We start from the raw sequence: 19,317 nt of genomic DNA, 5'->3' as shown, positions 1-19,317 counted from the left end.
ACTGGAGGACATCATAATTATAATTACAATAAGAATGATAAGCCAGGCATAGAAAGACAAATGCTGCCTGTTTCACTCCTATGTGGAATCTAAAAGCTTTGATTTCATAGAAATAGACAGTAGAACAGTGATTAGTAGGGCTAGAAAGGGTAAGGGGAGCAGAAATGGAGGGAGGCTGTTAGAAGGAGTACTTTCTAATATTCTATAGCACAGTACAGTGACTACGAGTCACAGCCACTTATTACATTTTTTATAAATAACAAGAGAGGAGTTCAAAGACTCCCAACACAAAGAGAGGATAAATGTGTAAGGAGATATGGCTAATTATCTTGATATGATCATTTCACATTGTCTACATGTATTGAATTATCACACTGTATCCCACAAATACTTGCAATTATTATATGTCAGTGAAAATGGAGACAATAAAGGCGGTAACATGGTTTGAGGGAGAATAGTCATGCCCGTGATTACAGGAGTTCAACTGTGTCACCTCAGTAATCTAAAGCTTGCACTGGCCAGACTGCCTGAAGGAGTGAGCAGGAGATTAAAATCCCTGCAGGCAGATAAGTAGTATTCAAAGAATTCTTTTCACTGTCCCTCTAATCCTTCAACTTGTTCCTTCATACTTTGATTAGTGGGTCTCTTTGGTGATAAATATATACCTTTTTTTCACATGCTAAGAAAATGTCTTGAGACTCTCAAATAAAAAGAAATTTTGGTTATGTTAATAAAGTGTCTGATAAACAGAAAACGATTAAGGATTCTAGGATAAAGCACTATAGAATCCATCAGCAGCAAAATGTTTCCATCAAAGTGATAGTCTGGATGACCTTTGACTTTGCAATGATGTTTCTTCCATGAGTTCAGCCAATCAGACTCTGATATTGACAGTCAAATAGAACTCACTGACTTTAATTATTTTCTTAATTTTAATTATTCAGGTGCATCTTCCCGAAATGTGAAATCACTTATAGAAAGGTAAGTAGAAGATGAATATAAGAAGTTGATTTCTCATTTTAGAAAAGGAATAAGAGCTCTCTGTTTTTGCCCCATAACCATTTTTTAAAAGATTTATTTTATCTGAAGGACAGAGTTACAGAGAGAGAGAGGGAGAGGGAGATAGGGGGAGAGGGAGGAGGGGTCTTCTATCCACAGGTTCACTCCTCAAATGGCCACAATGGCCAGGACTGGGCCAAGCCAAAGCCAGGAGCCAGGAAGTTAATCCAGGTCTCCCACATGGGTGCAGGGGCCCAAGCACTTGGGCCATCTTTCACTGCTTTCCCAGAATCATTAGCAGGAGGCTGGACTGGAAGTGGGGCAGCAGGGACTCAAACGGGTGCCCATATGGGATGCCGGCACTGCAGGCGGCAGCTTAACCTGTTATGTACAATGCCAGTCCCCTCATAACCATTTTGAATGAGCATCAATATAGCTTGTTAGTCACTATCCAACAATGGGAGATACTTTCTGGGCCATTGAGCATGGTAAGCAACCAATTTGTGTGGTCCTCAGAGAAGGATTAAAAAATGCAAAGTGGGTAAAACTTCAGTCTGACAACAGTAACTGAGAAGATAGACGGTTGTGCCATGTGCCTGCTTTATGAATAAGAAAACATTTTTGTGCTCATGTGGGGCTGAAAATTCAAAAGCAAGGCTCTCGTTCCCCTGAATGGAAGACTCAGGAATCTTTTGCCTTTTCAAACCTGACTACAGGTCCACAGCTGTCAGGATGTTCTACAAATCTGGACATAAGTAAGCCAGATTGCTCCCCTCTGCTCACTCATGACAGACGCTATGAAAGAGACCAAGAAGTTAGAGGAGTGTTTCTTTCCCAGGACTTCAGTCTGCTCTTTTCAGTTCTATGTGTTTACCTGGCCTTTCCCTAATGGGGCAGTGGATTATGGATTACAGAGAAGAGGAAAAGGATAATGGGCACGGTGACTAGCTACCCTAGAACAAGTGACTAGCTACCCTAGAACAACAACAACAAAAATGTAGCAAAATGTTTGTCATATGAAGTTTTTTCTCCCACAGGCCCTGCCTGTGTTGCTGTTTACAAAGCTAGTATCTTACATTCAGATTTCCCCTACGACTTCTCAGCCTGTCTAGGAACCAACGGTTGGACCACCCAGCCATCGTCATATATGCTATGATTGGAAACGACGTCTGCAATGGGTGAGTTTTGAGAAAGAAGATTTTCAGAATTCTTTGGCGCTAGGTTTTTCCCCTCAACCCTTGCCCTCTCCACACCAACCACACTCCACTACAGTGGCCTGCTATTGACCTGAACTTCTCTATCGTAGAGGCAAATCCCAGACACACGTGAAGTCCAATCGCCTAGAAAGCAGAAAGCCTCTCCTGAAATTACCTGATCAGTTAATTCTCAACTCCAACATCACAACGAGTGGGTGTGCTGAGCAGTTATGAGTTACACCCCAGGAAATGCACCAGGACTAACCAAGGATCCAACATTGAGGATCATGACCTTTTACATAAAATAAGGCAGAAACACAGTTCCCCTGTGATTATTCCTTTCTCACTCATATTTGGATAGACTTCCTCCTATGGAAGACGTGGTGAAGACCTACAACATTTGCAAACACACTGCATGTAACTAACTCACAACCAGTCCTGTTCATGACCATGGCCCATAGGAAGCAAACACTTTTACTAAGCTGCCGATATCAGGAGTGATTTCAAAATGCTGAATACCCTAGTTTCTCCGCAACATTAGTTGGGCTTTATCAAAATCGATGCATATCCTTAAGAACACACTGTATACATGACTGCCATCATTCATATGATGACCTGTGATTGTGACCAAAACATGATAATGCAATATTAATCAATAACCACAATAACAATAATAATAAAAGGTAAAAAAAAATCTAGAGCACTTCTCCGTAGCCACTCACACATTATTTTTGAAAATAGACAAGCAAGGCCAAGACAGGTGACACAACTTCGCCCGAGGTAGCAAAACTGATTAATGGCACAGCTGGTCTCCAAACCACATGGTGCTGGAACCAGGCCCTACTGCTCACTGACCACCCTTGGCTTCCCAAGCCTGTGCTAAAAATAAAGTTTGATGGTGTGAGAGCTTGTTTGCTCTTGTAGATAACTCAATAGAACTCTGCTAGTGAAGGAGTTGGAGAGATCATCAGTGAAGTGAGATCAGGGCTGGAGATACCACCCCAGTGGGATGTTGATGTGTCCGACAGTACTTGGGACCCCTTAGGCTGGTTTACTGCTCTCCCCAGAACCCCAGGTCAACAGAGGCTATATGCTGGGGACCCAAGTCCTTACTTCCGTGATGAACCACCTGGGACTCTCCAGTAAATACCAATTATCTCCAGGCCTACCATGAGCCAAGAAGAGTCAGGCCACTCCCTATATCATTTCATCCCCAAGCAGCCCTAAGATGTAAATGTGATTATCCTCACTTCACCGATGAGGAAACCGAGGCTCAGAAGGTCAAGGAAGAACTTGCAGGTAATGCTATGGAGTGGCAAAGCTGAAAGTCAAACCAGGTTCTCCGGTGAAATTCCATGTTCTTTCTGCAGTTTGCACTGGCCTGGCCTTATTTGCTTTCTTTTACTCATTCACTTTTTAAAGTATGTATTGAGCACTCGTGATGTGCCAAGCACCGTGCTGGCCTTGAGATATAATGACAGAGGGGCCACAGTCCCTGACTTCAGGAGGTTATGAAGCAGATGGAAGGAGAAGCAATGAGCTGCATCCCTCAGTCCCACCATGAAATAGAACAAACCCCTCCAGCCCCCAGACCACGTCCCCCGGGAGGACAGACAGCAAGCTGGGCATGCTGAGTCAAGGACATCTGCAGAAAATGGCTTTGACTCCCAAGGCCAAAATCCCCGAAACTGCTCTTTTCCAGCAAAACCGCTTACCCCAGAGGCCCCTCCTGCTCTGTTCTGATTTTCCATTTTCCAAAGAGCCAAAGGGCAGGCAGACATCAGCCAGAGACCTGTGCCAGCCTCTCCCCCGCCAGGGATCTGGGCAGAGAAGCCACAAGCATTTGGGTGAAAGAATGGACTTGGCAGTGTGGGATGTCCCTGCAGTGCCCACTTTGTGATGTCCTGTGGAGGGGTTAGAAAAATACAGACAGATGGCAACTATACCTCCCCATCTGCCAGAAAGTCAAGGTGGAGTTGGTATCCCAAAATGAGCAAAGGGATTTCATAAAAAGCTCAAGCCAGCAAGGAGTTGCATAATACGTCTGCCCTGAAACACGTTTTAGAATACTTGCTTGACTTCTTTTTTTTTACTTTAATGTTAGTTCTTACTGAAATGATGCAGCTGTAGATTTCTTTGTCAGTTCTCCAAACACATGTAGCTTCCAGTAAGTATTGTTGATTCAATGAAGGGCATGATTGGAAGAGGAGATAGCTTTTTAGTGTCAGGAATTCAAGAAGAAAGGGAGTATGGATGTACCTGCCTTTCTCCTTGGGACTCTACTCAGTTGGATCTAAGCTAACCCAGATTCCTTGGGCTTTTCCTATCACTGACTTTGAAGCTATGCAGAACAAGGATGCTCCTGAAAACAAGGCCAGTGTGGGTGAGCACAGCAGCAGAAGCTTTGGGGGGGGTGAGGAGAGCAGTAGGGAAATGCGAATGATCTTACAGCATCAAATCACAAAGGACACAGACAATCCTTCCTAATATCCAAACATGTCACTGGCAAAGAAACACTGTAATAGCTGGAAAGGGGGTAGAAATATATAAGCATCTAACACTAGCCACATACATTGACACAGTTCCGTTTTTTACAGTAGACATAGAAACTATAAATGGTACATTTTTTTCTGCCAATGAACACAGTCAGGACTACCCTAAGCTGACTGTCCATGCAACCTATCAATCGAATCCCAATCATTATTTGTCTGCAATACCAGTGCTTCAGGCAAGTTATACCTAAGGCAGCTGACCCCTCGTTAAGAGGCAGCCAGCCAACAGCCTGACCGACCACAGGTTCCTAGGAGGCTGGATTGTGGGAAAAAATCCACACTATCCATTCAGATGGAAAGCAAACCAGCAGGGAAAGGAATGAACAGAACTCCTGCTGCTCAGAGGAATTCTCTTCCAGCCCCCAAGGCAGAGGTATGGGTGGCAATGGGAATGATAAGAATTTCCCAACCAGCCAATGTGTTCCAGGCCACACCTAATTCATCTACGCTGGGGGAGTGTAGGACCAGAGAGCCCCCTTCCCATGTCCAGCTGGTATCAGATGCCTCCTGAAGGGAACTGGATGAGGACACAATGATGTGCTGGTAGCTGTCTGACACAAAGGAAAGGGCCCTCTTGCCTGGAAGTTCAAAAGCATGAATACTACCTGTGCACAAAGTCTGACATCATGACAGCTTTGGCTGTGGGAAGTCAGTTTCTGTAGATGCTACTTGCTTCTTCCTTAAGAGGGTGGGAGCCTTGGTCTGGCATCAGCCAGGTGAAATCTGGCTGACAACTTGCCAGAGTAGAGAAACGGTCACAAGCAAGCAAAGCTCTGCACCCAATCACCGAGGCTTATCTCACATGGCAGGACACCATTCATGAGAGGGGCAGGCTTCCAAACCACTCAAAAGGCAGGCTGTTTATTCCCACCATGGAGCTGTGATCCTGACTCATGTGGTGGGGAACCAGCTTCTCCCTCATTCCTTTCCCTGGAGTAGCCACCACACCCCGACACAGGTGTTCAAATTTCTCCTCTGTAAGCTGTGCACCCCTCACTCACCCTTCACCTATCTATCTCAGTGCTTAGGGTGAGCTCGACTATGTGTGAGTAGGGGTGCCAGGTCACTTGGGTTGGTGGGAAAACCCAGGGCAGGGTGGACCTCACACTGCGCTTCAGATATCACAGTTGGAAAGGGTCAGAGACCTTATTTACCACACCACCAGCATTCTTTTGGTCCCCAAAATACTAGTACTAAAGCCCCCCCTAAAAAACCACAATGGGTGAAATAGGACAGAGACCAAATTGCATGGAGAATTTTTCAAGGACAGAGGTCAGAAGGCACCTTTTGCTCTCTGCCTGAACTAAGAATTGGTTGATTTTGCTATGTGCATTAGAAGATTTAACTGACAGTGCACATGTATAAACCATATAGCCATAAAAGATGGAACAAACATATCTAGGTGAGAACGTTCCTTCAGCAATACTGGGGCTTCCATTTGGTTCTCCTTAGCACATAGCTGTTCTGATTATGCTTGCTTCATTTCTGGGTGACCTGCTGTAACTACTACACAAATTATCTCAGATTCTTTGTTTATCACCAGCGTTCTGTCACTATCCAAAATACTAATCATTAAAGAAGGAATTTGGGAGACTTTGCCCTGTCTTAATTCAGCTTACCTTTAGATGGTTAGAGAGCAGGCCCTCAGCATAATTGTTTTGTGCCAAAGTGATCTTGCATCAGCAGAAGAAAAAAACAACAGAAGGCAGCAAGGCAAGTTAACAAGGAGTGTGCGCCAGGGTGTGCTGGCTTTGCCATCAACAGAAGATGAAATCCAGACGCCCAACTTGCCTTCCATTTCACCCTTGTTGATGCACCCCACACTCGGTGGTTATAAAACTTGGCTGCTCTGGGCAGGTTCTCATGGTCCAAATAAATCCACACAGCAGCCTAGGCCCCTTGTGCAAACTGGGACCCTCTGGAGCTGCTTCTGTGCATATGAAGCATGCCAACGACCCTGCCCACCCTGCTCCCCCAGGTGGGGGTGGTTCCCTAGTCTGGATTCCTTGTGCCTGCTCTTCATGCAGGTGAGGGGATGATTGTTCAAAAAGAAGTATCATTCTTCATCACGACATGAATCTAATCATGTGCTTCTGCATGCTTAGGTTTTGTAAAATCATACAATTGTCTTTTCTACCTTAAGAAAGTCTAAGCAAAGCATTGCCTGGTATAGAAGCAAGCACAGCACCCACAGCTAACACCCTCCTGGCTACCCCAGAACAGCAGACTCACCCACATTTCCCTCTGTGTGAGTACAGCTTGCTGGTTACATAGTGCGCTGTGTGATCCTCACATCTACTGTCAGCCTAGCACCTCTGGATAACAATCTGGGAGGTGATTTTATTTGTCACAGTGAAATAGGTGGAAGGGCAACCTTTGCAATGTTTTCTGCCCCTCTCACTAAAACTTAGCCTGATTTCTCCCCTCAATTTAGAAAGGAGAATAAGGATATGGGACTTGGTTTTATTTGTATTATTTCTCTTATACAAAACAGCATTTATTGTGAAAAACTCAAGCAATACAAGATAGTACTGAAGCATTAGGAAGTGAAAGTTTCCCCTTAATTATTCTCTCCCACCTCCTACCACCACCACCTCCAAGCATAGGAGTTTGACATATTTGGATCTGGGTTTTTACTGTGAAAATTCTAACTTACAGATTTATAAATATTCATCGAAATGAAATCATTTGTGTGCACTGCACTGAAATTTGTTCTTTGTAGTCAACAATATTTTTATTTGTTAATACACATAGATTAGTTCTTTTTTCAGATATTATTGAGGTGAAATTAACCATTCACAAGTGAACAAGTCAGTGGCATTTCATAGATTCACAATGTTGTGTAACGTTATGCTGCACATTATGTGCAACATTGCAACTCTATCCAGTTATTTCATTCTTTATAACGGCTATAAGGTTCTACTGCATGGATGAACCATAATTTAAGTATCTAGCCTTTTTAGCTTTCTCCAGCCTTACACTATTCCAAGAAATATTGTAATGTTTATATTTTACACATTTGTGTGCAAATGTACACATGTGAAAATGTTACTACAGGATAACTTTTGCACATTTGTGAAAATATTTCTATAGGATAACTTCCAGCAAGTGAAATTTCAAAGTCAAAAGTTAATCCAACTTCAAATTTTGATTCATTTTTTTAATGTCCCTCTCTAAGAAGGCAGTGTCCATGTAGGAGCTCCCTTGGAAGTGAGAATAGTGGATGTTCTTGGAGACTTTGCCTGTCCCCTCTTTCTATGTCAGTTATGCCCTGAATCCAACCTCCAAGTGACAGATGCATTTCTCTGATTTGTAATCTATGCTAGACCTGCCATAACAAAGGACAGCAAACGGAGTCCCTTGAAAGAGCAGGAATGTATTTTCTTGCAGCTCTTGAGGCTGGAAGTCTAAGACCAACATGCCTGCAAACTCTCAGGAAATCCTTCCATGTCTCCTTCAGCTATTGTAGCTCCCAGCCGTCCTCAGTGTTGTTGGCTTGTGGCAGTGTAACTCTAGTCTCTGCCTCCATCTCCATGTGGTTTTTTCCTTGTGTGTATCTATGTGCTCTCTCCTCTTTTATAAGGACACCAGCCATTGGATTTAAGGCCAGAACTTATCCAGTATGGCTTCTTCTTAACTAACTAGATCTGCAAAAACCCTATTTTCAAACAATGTCATAATCTGAGAGACATTATTCAACCCAGTGCAGGAACATTAGGTAAATTTGGAATCTTAAAAGACTCAAAATAAAAAAACAGCTCTATAGCATTATTCCATTTTTGTTAACATCAGGCAACTTAAAGCCTATAGAACAGATAAAAACCACGGCGTCTTCTATATTCCACTGCCAAGCAGATGCCAGGTATTAGCATCCTAACTCAAATCTAACTTTATTCTTAAAGGGTATACAAAAGTCAGCTGAGCAAGAAATGAGCCAAAACAGACATATACTAAAGCCAAAATTTATTCTAGCATCCTATTCACACCTTGCCTTTAAACATAAAAATAAATCTTAACATAACTTTCAATGATATATTCCTAGTATTTTGTATATTCTGTACTTCTATTCTCTTCCAAACTCTTTAAAATAAGTGAATCAGCTTAAATTCAATAAATGTCTGATTGAGGTTGAAGTTTTGCTACTTGAAGTTCATTTATGATTTTTGTCTTTGTCTTAAATGATCTTATTTTGTCCTAATAACTACTTTAAGCTCACTCTTTGTGTTTTGCCAACTTTTATGAAATAAGAAGAGAAACATATAATCTAAAAATCCCAATATCCCCTATGTATATGCACTATTATATGGAGAAGGTACCAAGCAAACTAGAATTGTTTATTGGAAAATATGATTTACAAGAGTATGACCTGGAAGAGTGGTCAGGAAATACATGAAACTCCAAATTCAGTGCAGAAACTGACAGTTAAAAAGCAAAATACGTGTGAAAAGTTTAAAGACCAAGTTGTAGATCTCAGAGTACCAAATAAATCAAAAGCAATACCAGAGCACTTGGCTCCACTAACTGTGTGTAAGCCAGGATGAGTGAGGCTATGCTACAGCAACAAACAGTCCCTAAAATCTTAGTAGCACAAAGCAACAGATGTTTGCCTCTCATTCCCATTACATGTCCATCAGAGACCATCATGGGTCTCTGTTCCAGGACTCAGAAAGGAGAAGCAGCTCTTTAGAGCACTGCCCAGACCTGTGGCAAAATAAAAAAAAAAAAAAAAAAAAAAGAACAGCCCAAAGGCTCTCACACCACCAGACATCAGACATCACTTCTGCCCACAACTCTCTTGACAAAATCAGTCACGTGGCCCACCCAGTCAGAAGGGGGTCAGGCATCATAATTTTATCATATGTCACAAAGGATAAAAGCCAAGAATATTTTGCAAAATAGTACCACCAATAACCACCATTGTGTGTGTATGCATGTGTTTGCACTTACCTGTGTGTGTGGTGTATCTTGTATTTGCACACATGGGTACTTGTATTCAACTAAGATAGTTTCTGTTTCTTCCACCAGCAGGAAGACTGACCCAGTCTCAGCAATGACCACTCCTGAGCAATTGTACGCCAACGTCCTGAAGATGCTGGAGGCTCTGAATTCCCACCTGCCCACTGGCAGTCATGTTATCTTGTATGGCTTAGCACATGGGACCTTTCTCTGGGATACTTTGCACAGCAGATATCATCCTCTCGGTATCAGTTTGAAAATCCTTTTACTCTTTAACTATACCAAAGTATATAAGCTCAAACTATATCGGAATATGCCATAAATGCTATCACAGAACATGGGTCAGGCATCATCAAGGGAAATGCTTCCAGGTGCAGCCTCTAAAGGTCATTCTCCAAAGGTAGAAGCGTCTGATCCAGAGTTCATCCAAATGATGAACTAGGATGATGGAAAGGTAGGAGTTTCAATCAGGAAACTCCTTTACCAACAGGAGAAATGTAAAAATTAGCTGAATAAGCCCAAACAGCTGACCCAAAGTCCTGAGTCCAAGGAAGGGATTTGTGTGAGTACCCCCTGGCCTCCAGTTAGAATTCTGGAGAACACAGTCGCCCAGGCTGCTCTCTCTGTCTCTCTGCTTCTTCACTTCTGGGGGTTCCTGGCTCAGAAAAGCTTTAAAGTTCCCCCAAGAAACTTCCAATGGCAGCTCTTACATCCTAGACACTGCACAAATAATGTGGACATGGTAGCCACTCATACTACAAAGGGCCTCCATGCTGATCCTTAAAACGACCCTCTGAGATACATGTTTTCCCTAATCCCCCCCCCCCCTTTGTTTTTTTGACAGGCAGAGTGGACAGTGAGAGAGACAAAGGTCTTCCTTTGCCGTTGGTTCATCCTCCAATGGCTGCCGCGGCTGGCGCGATGCAGCCGGCGCACCACGCTGATCCGAAGCCAGGAGCCAGGTGCTTCTCCTGGTCTCCCATGGGGTGCAAGGCCCAAGTACTTGGGCCATCCTCCTCTGCACTCCCTGGCCACAGCAGAGAGCTAGCCTGGAAGAGGGGCAACCGGGACAGAATCTGGCACACCGACCAGGACTAGAACCCGGTGTGCCGGCACTACAGGCAGAGGATTAGCCTATTGAGCCGCGGTGCCGGCCAAACACAACTATCTTAAATTCTGTCCACATAAGGCTTCTATGCTTGAGGCAGAAGAACTCTGAAAGTATGTCAGAGGTTGCAAGGGTCGCAGGAGGGAAGACGGAGAACAGGGGCCTCAGTCCTCTCTGGTGAGCACCTTCAAGGAGAGCCCGGGAGCCTTAGCCTTAGCCGCATGTTGCTGGCACCTGCATCAGTAGATCATGAAGGAGGGACTCCCTTCTCTGCTATACCATATAGGGACCTAACCATGATAACCCGTGCTGAAGGTCCAAGCTCTAGCTTCTGAATCAAGAGAACAAGACAAAGGGGAAGACCTGACCCTGATCCATTAATGTCCTCCTGGGAAGCTGGGGTTGGAGAGCATGATTTCACACTTGGGGCCATCCAGAGCTTCCCCTCGCAAATTTAACTTCTCTGTGTGTGTCTTTTCAGTTTCCCTTTGTCTTCCTCCAGCAGTCCAAGTTTACACCAACCCCTCTACCTTCTCCCTCAGGAAACATCACCCCTCCCCATATGGGAAAAAAAGCAGGAGTCCTTTAACCAGTTCCCAAAGGTCCCTACTCTCTTCACTAGGGGAAAATGATAGATATCCATGTTCGCCACCCCCCCAACACCAGTGAAAAAGAAGCCATTTCCTTGTCACTGAATAATCACAAAGATTATTTCCAAGCAGATTCTTCCTGCTCACAGAACCTTGATCGTGACCTTCAGAAACCATAATGTGATTGCACACAGTGGGGCTCACTCCACTCTGAGGTGCACAGTATGCCTCTAGGACAAGCACTTTGGCTAAGAATGTCTCTTAGAGCCATGGGATGTAAAGTTCACAGTCCTCCCGACAGATTCTTTGAGATGACTGAATTTTTCCCATGCTGAGAAATGCTTGGGGAGCAGTAGTTTGGGGTAGGGGAAGCGTGCTCCCAATTTACTCCATCACACCAACAGGGACCTGACTTGGTTTTTCTGATTTCAAATCCCATTTCTTTCCGTGAAATCTAGTTAGACCCCAACAAATTCATACACATATTCCACACAATTCAACTGATTTAACTGCACTATGTGATAATGACTACGTGCAATTCAGAATTAAGGGGAGGGGAAAAGGTAACTGGGGGACCCATCAGCAACCACACACCTCCACCTGTTATCACAACTAGGGGTGAGGGTGCTGCTACTATCTAGTTTGCAGAGGCCAGGGATGTTGCTAAGAATCCTACAGTGTACAGGATGACCCCACAACTGAGAACATCAATAGTGCCAAGGCTGGGAACTTAGCCGTAGGCTTCACCTTGCCCTCTTCAAGGGCCCCTATCCAGCCACTAATCACGTACTAGAATTCCACAGCACAAAAGGAGAAGAAAGAAGGGTGGAACAAGTTTGTTCCATATAAATGACCCTAATTTTGGAAAAAAAAAAATCCCATTAGGGAGACAACCGAAATCATCGAAAATTTGTTTAATATTTTTAGGTATTCACATCCCAAATTATCCCTGCTGCCTGGTTGCCATGGGAAATAAATTATCCACGTTACAGTGAGGCCTCAGGGGCCTTCCTAGAAAGACTGGGAAGTAGGCGAGACTTACCCAGCTCCAACAATCCTCCTTCAGCAGGGTTCATAATTCACAGATTATGAAAGGCTAGCAGATGGGGCTAAGGCCTTCATGCTGCCTCTTCTCCACTGCTCCCCTCCAAACCCAATCTTTGGATCTTCATTCCCACTGGATATGCACCAGCCACAAAGCAAATTTAATGCTGGAGCCTCCAGGTTTGGTTGCTCGGCCTCAGTTACAGTACATCTGTATTATGCAACAGCCTAAAGTTGGATTTGGACTCCCAGGACACTCTGTTAGGGACTGTGTGAGATAAGGAGAAGGAGGAGGAAGAGGAGGAACGGGAGGAAGAAGGGATCGGGGAGGGGGGGATGGGGAGAATGGATATTCTACCCATTTCATAGCTGAACCTAGAGACATGGTGATGAGCATCCCTAGACCTGGCTGCCTCCACCTGCTAAGGATTAGGAAAGAGTTCAGGCAGCGGGGGCCAGGGGGAGAAGCCCTGGGAATGAAACCTTCTCTGCTGCTTCCTCTTCTTAGGACAGGCAGGAACACAACCTGACCATTCAGCAAAGAAAAGGTTAAATGCCACAGCACCCAGGTCAGTAGGGAAGGGAGGCCCAGAAGAACAGGCTCTCATTCCACTTATGAGGTGGAGGAGGGGTCACGGTTCTCCCTTTCAGCCATGCTTCTGAGTTGGAATCAGGCCTGGGTCATGCTTCAGTGTCTGCCGTGAATTCAACTTCCTGCTGAAAGTTTACTGTCGTTATGAGGAATCACCACATAGCACATCTCACACATTAGGATTCTGCTTACATAGGTCTTCAGAGAAAGGTCAGATCTGATCAGTGTTGGGTCCTCTTGGCCATAGTCTGTAGGACAGCAATCACTCCAGAAGTGTGTCTGAAATACATACCGTGTGCTTTTGGGTAAAGATGACATACAATGGAGCCCTTAAGTCCTTAAGTGACAGAGAAAATACAAGTCTATTGGGGAAGACAGTACATAGATCCTGACCGGAAGGACCAAGTGCCAGGGAAACGGTACAAGGCATAGACATCCTGGGAGTTGTCCAAAGGGTTAGACCAGGTTTAAACAATCCAGGATTGCTGGTTACAAAGAAGTCTATAGTTAGGTCTTCCTTGTAGGGCCTCTGCCATAAAACAACAGCTTCATTTTGCCTCATTCTTTTTTCAATTTTTTAAAGATTTTATTTATTTATTTATTTGAGAGGCAGAGCTACAGAGAGAGAGAGATAGAAATAGAAAGGTCTTTCATCTGCTGGTTCACTCCCCAAATGACTACAAGGGCAGATCCGAAGCCAAGAGCCAGGAGCTTCTTCTAGGTCTCCCACGTGGGTGCAGGGGCCCAAGCACTTGGGCCATCTTCCACTGCTTTTTCAGACCAAAGTCAGACAGCAGGATTGGAAGAGGTGCAGCCAGGACATGAACCAGTGCACATATGGGATCCAGGTGCTGCAGGCAGAGGCTTAGCCTACTACACCACAGCATCAGCCTCCTCAGTTACTCTTAAACTTGAAACCAAATGTCTTTAAAACAACTCGTAGTTTCTAGGGTATTGCTGCCCTTCCCCTGGTCTGTCTGAATTAATGCGGCTTTAATACATTCAGGTGGTATTTCATGGAGGTATGACTGACCTTGTTGGTACAAAGCTCTTATGGTTCCTGAGATTCCAATCATGTTGCCAGCATTAAGTAAATATCAAAGCCCCTTCTCTACAGGACTTAGACTGGGACACAGATTGCATCTCGAGGCAGTTGGAGTGAAACACAGCCTTTAATTTTCAGAGGAAGCATCCGGCGTCCAGTAGGTCAGTCCCTGGCCTCACACAGACAGACACAGACACACACACACACACACACTCACACACACAGATAACTTCTCAGCCCCTGGAAATGCTATGGGATAATGGGATAGTGCCCCAGCCCAGGCCCCTGCCCAAGGGCATTCATGACCAGCTTTTTTAACCAGATTGACCTTCTGACAAGGGAATCACAGAATCACAGACAAAACGCCTTCTCACATACAACACACAGGAGGATCAGTCTTTCCAAGAGGTTCTATGTGCAAAATGCACATTAAAGCAACAGGAATAGAAGGTAAAGCCTAAAAAAAGCAGTGAATGACCGTCTCACAGTGCCAATAAGGGGAGAAAGCAATAGAACCATTTCCTACTTCCCCTTCTTAAACCACAGGCCCATCACAAGCAATTCCAACCTATCTTCCACATGAGCAGCCCCCGCGTCACCCCACCTTCTAGCAAACAGAAAGACCAGCGAGGAGGGAAACCAAGTCATCAGCCTTTCCCAGGTGTCTTCTAAAGACACTGCTGCACCCTCACTGGCTACCCACATAACGACTGCCCCTTTATCAACAGAGCCCAATCGGAACCAATCGGAACACAGGGGGATAGAAGGGGAGTGGATTCAGAGAAGGCTCAGAAGGAGGATACACCTCCTGGTCTCATCCAAAGACATGGCAGGACCTCAGCAGTAGGACAGTAGGAAGAGAGGAATAAGACAGGATGGAACAAGGCTGCAACCAGGCTTAACCCCCAAGAAGGAGACAGAGTTATGTTCCCAGCATCCAAGGGGAATGGCCAATCCCAGTCCCTCTGGCTAGCAAAGCAATCCAGGCTTAAAAGAACAAAGAAGAGGGTGTGCAAGTGTAGTTACACTCAGGCATGAGATGCAACCTCCTTTCAGTTGAAAAGACCTCAGCCACTGAGCAGGATAGAGAGAGGTGACCCTTCAGGGTGACGGGACACATCATGGACAAGAGGGTGTCAGGGTCCCAACCAGGTACCTAACTTGCAGCAACAAAACAAGATGGTAACAGAGGCCAGCCAGACTTAGTCTGCCCTCACCAAGGACGGCAAGAGGAAAGGGCCAGCTCCGAGGGACAATGAGTCAAGTCATTCAGGCGCATGGCAGCCCAGCACGGGGAGTAAAGGCTGAAGGTGTCAGTCCCTGCAGCTGGTCTCGGCTGAGGTGGGCTTGGACACTTAGAGGAAGGGGACACATTGTAAAAGCAAAAGAAATAGAATACAAATGGAGGGAAAGGAGTCGGGGCTGGGGGGGGGGGGGTGTGCAGGGGCTGGAAGCAGATCCCTGGGGAAAATGAAAGCTCAAAGCTCCATATTGGGCCCATAAAATGAAAGCAAGGCCAGGAGCCAGGATGCAGATGCCTGCACGGAGGAGAGCCTTGACCGGTCACTGTGACTTTAATAGCTGTAATAAGCCCGTGGCTTTCCAGTCCAGGGCCACATTCACCCACACTGAGATAGATAATATATTTTTCCTTCATGACAAGAAAATTGAATCTATCTTTCAGTCTAACTGATCACAGGTATAAGTGAAAAACAAGACTGTGTTCCATCACCTTCAATCTCTCTGTGTGCTCTGAGATAGGCCCTATTATCTGCCTTGATTTTTTTCTCCAGTGTAAGGAGTGTTAATGGATACAGCATCAGTCATTCAACCCTGAGATCTGGGGGCAGTGAGGGGGCCTGATTCTGTGTGGCAGCCACAGCATGGAGGTTGAATGACATCTTGGGGTGGATATGATGGAAGGAGGGAGAAGAGTGGTGAAAGAGAGAAAGAGGAACCTCTCCAGATTCGGGGACTATTGCTGATATTTAGAAAGGCTCTGGACAAACCCCACTCGGCACTGTGCCAAAATAAGTATCAGGCATATCTACTAACTAGGGCTCAAATAAAATAACCTCTGTGCAACCCTTCACCCAGTGCCAGGAAGGGATACCTAATGCAATGGCCTCCCCCATCCCATGGGACGCCCAAGCACTTGGGAGGCCTCCGGTTCACCAAACTGCAGGGCACTGTATGGCCAGGGCTTCAGACATTCCACGAGTCCTGCCTGCTCTCAGCATGGGACCAACAGGTTAGATCTGAGTGCTTCCTAAACTTGAAAGGATTCGGTCGACCAATGCTCCCAGTGCCCCGCGGCTCGAGTGCTTCAAGGCACAGGATACCCAATTCCTTTTTTCCTGGGAGTCTGGCTGAGCCCAGTCCTCTGCATGGAAATAAAGTCCTTAGGGTCCTTCCCCAACCTTGGCTCGAAAATTCTACGGGCTCAGGAAGAAGGCAAGCCCCGCCCTTCCCCAAGAGCAAGGCGGAAGGAAAGCCAGGCCACGTGCAAGCGGTGCCGACCTGCAACCTGAGGCAGGGTCGCCCACACGAGCCTCCCCGTGCTGCCTCTGCGTGCACACGACAAACCAGAGCTCTCTGTTTGCCAGGCCGGCTAAACAAGGACGTGACCTACGCGCAGCTCTACTCCTTCCTGGGCTGCCTGCAGGTGAGCTCACTGCGCGCCCCGCGGCCCCGCTCTGCGCATCCCCGCTCGCTCGCTCGCTGGGCCCCTCTAAGCACTGGTGTCTTCCTGCCCGCAGGCCAGCCCCTGCCCCGGCTGGATGACCGCCAACGAGACGCTCCGGGCCCTCACCTCTGAGGTAGGACTGCACAGGCCTTTTGAAGCCCTGGGCTTGCTGCACTGCTCACAGGGGAGGAGGTCGTGGCGGGAAGCTGCCCTCCAGTGAACAGAATCTCTGTGCGGGGGCTGGGGGAGCTGAGGGACGCGGGCGTGCTCTGTCTCCCTCTGCTGCCGTGGAGGTCCTTCCCCTTACCATGCCGCTCAGTCACGGTCTCCATGCGTGTGTGGGTGAGTGTCTCTCTCTCCGCCACACACACACACCCGTCCCAGCTGCTCCTCAGCAGTTACACACACACACACACACACACCCGTCCCAGCTGCTCCTCAGCAGTTACACACACACACACACACCTGCCCCAGCTGCTCCTCAGCAGTTACACACACACACACACACACCTGTCCCAGCTGCTCCTCAGCAGAGTTACACACACACACACACACACCTGTCCCAGCTGCTCCTCAGCAGTTACACACACACACACACACCCGTCCCAGCTGCTCCTCAGCAGTTACACACACACACACACCCGTCCCAGCTGCTCCTCAGCAGTTACACACACACACACACACACACCCGTCCCAGCTGCTCCTCAGCAGAGTTACACACACACACACACACCAGTCCCAGCTGCTCCTCAGCAGTTACACACACACACACACACACACACCCGTCCCAGCTGCTCCTCAGCAGTTACACACACACACACACACACCCGTCCCAGCTGCTCCTCAGCAGTTACACACACACACCCCTGTCCCAGCTGCTCCTCAGCAGTTACACACACACACACACACACCCCTGTCCCAGCTGCTCCTCAGCAGTTACACACACACACACTCACACCTGTCACAGCTGCTGCTCAGCAGTTACACACACACACACACACCCGTCCCAGCTGCTCCTCAGCAGTTACACACACACACACACCTGTCACAGCTGCTGCTCAGCAGTTACACACACACACACTCACACCTGTCACAGCTGCTGCTCAGCAGTTACACACACACACACACCCGTCCCAGCTGCTCCTCAGCAGTTACACACACACACACTCACACCTGTCCCAGCTGCTCCTCAGCAGTTACACACACACACACACACACACACCCGTCCCAGCTGCTCCTCAGCAGTTACACACACACACACACACACACCCATCCCAGCTGCTCCTCAGCAGAGTTACACACACACACACACACACACCTGTCCCAGCTGCTCCTCAGCAGAGTTGCCCAGCTGGCGAGAACTGAGAGCTTAGCTCTGTGTCTGACTGGAGTTTGACTGGAGTTCCGCGGCGGTAGATTGGGACTTTCCTCGCTTCTCTGAGAGAAGCAATGGCTCAAACACAACTGTTGGCACTTTTTTCGTGGGAGGTGAGTCATCTCTTTCTAAAAGACTGATTTTTTTTTCAACAAAAGAAATGTATCTCAATTTAAAAAAAAAAAAAAAAAAAGCTTGAAGGGACTGGCACTGTGCGAAGTAGGCTATGCCCCTGCCTGTGGCGCTGGCATCCCATATGGACAACTCTTAAAGTCCCAGCTGCTCCTCTTCCCCTCTTCCAATCCAGCTCCCTGCCTGTGGCCTGGGAAAGCAGTGGAGGATGGCCCAAGTGCTTGGGCCCCTGCACCCACATGGGAGACCAGGAAGAAGCCCCTGGCTCCTGGCTTCAGAACAGCCCAGCTCCACCCTTTGCAGCCATTGCAACCTTTCTGTTGCAGCCTTTCTCTCTGTCTCTCCCTCTCCCTGTCTGTAACTCTGCCTCTCAAATAAATTAAAAAAAAAAAAAACACAAGAGCACAAAAATAATAGCAAAAATCACCTAAAATTCCACCATCCAAAGTTACTATGCGTGATGTCTTTCATTATTACTTCCATAGGTAGCTATTTGGGGACTTTGCCTACACAGTAACAAAAGGCTTTTGTGCCTTTTGATGTTCATAAATTGTTTCTCCGTGTGATAATATTGTACAATTTAAAACATATGACATAAAAATATACCCTTGTTTATTCCTTCCTGTGGTGTCGGACACGCACGTTATTTTCAATTTTTCATTGTAGTAAGTAGCATTGTGATGAACAAACGTGTGTATAAAGATTATTTCTTTGTGTATGCTTCTACTTCCTTAAAACAAAGCCCAAGAAAAACTATTGAGTCAAAGGGTAGGCCCATGTTTAAGAACTTGATCCATATTGCCAGACGCCTGTATGGAACAGTTTGAGTAAGCAACCTTCTCATTCCCCTGCCCATGAAACATTTGAATCTACATGGTTGTTCATCTCATTCTTGTCAGTCCCACGGAGGAAACAGTACCTTAGAACTTTAATTCACACTTATTTGATTCTTAATGAACATTAACATCCTTCATATGTTCACTGGCCGTTTGTACTTGAATATAATTGAATGTGCAGAGCTGCTCTCCCCTGATGGTTTGGA

At 46.3% G+C, this 19,317-nt stretch overlaps 1 protein-coding gene across 1 annotated transcript in view; it reads left to right on the top strand.

The window, feature by feature from the left end:
- The window catches only part of AOAH (acyloxyacyl hydrolase), a 208,211-nt gene that overhangs the window by 170,105 nt on the left and 18,789 nt on the right, over positions 1–19,317 (top strand). Inside the window, exons 14-18 of the mRNA XM_062178605.1 lie at positions 945–981; positions 2,103–2,177; positions 9,773–9,948; positions 16,689–16,747; positions 16,842–16,901. Coding sequence (XP_062034589.1) covers positions 945–981; positions 2,103–2,177; positions 9,773–9,948; positions 16,689–16,747; positions 16,842–16,901 — 407 coding nt within the window. The remainder of the gene's footprint in view (positions 1–944; positions 982–2,102; positions 2,178–9,772; positions 9,949–16,688; positions 16,748–16,841; positions 16,902–19,317) is intronic.

Source organism: Lepus europaeus, chromosome 20 (assembly GCF_033115175.1).
Source record: "Lepus europaeus isolate LE1 chromosome 20, mLepTim1.pri, whole genome shotgun sequence".
Taxonomy (NCBI): Eukaryota; Metazoa; Chordata; class Mammalia; order Lagomorpha; family Leporidae; genus Lepus; species Lepus europaeus.
Note: the sequence above shows the minus strand (reverse complement) of the source record. Positions and strands in the feature narration are given on the sequence as shown.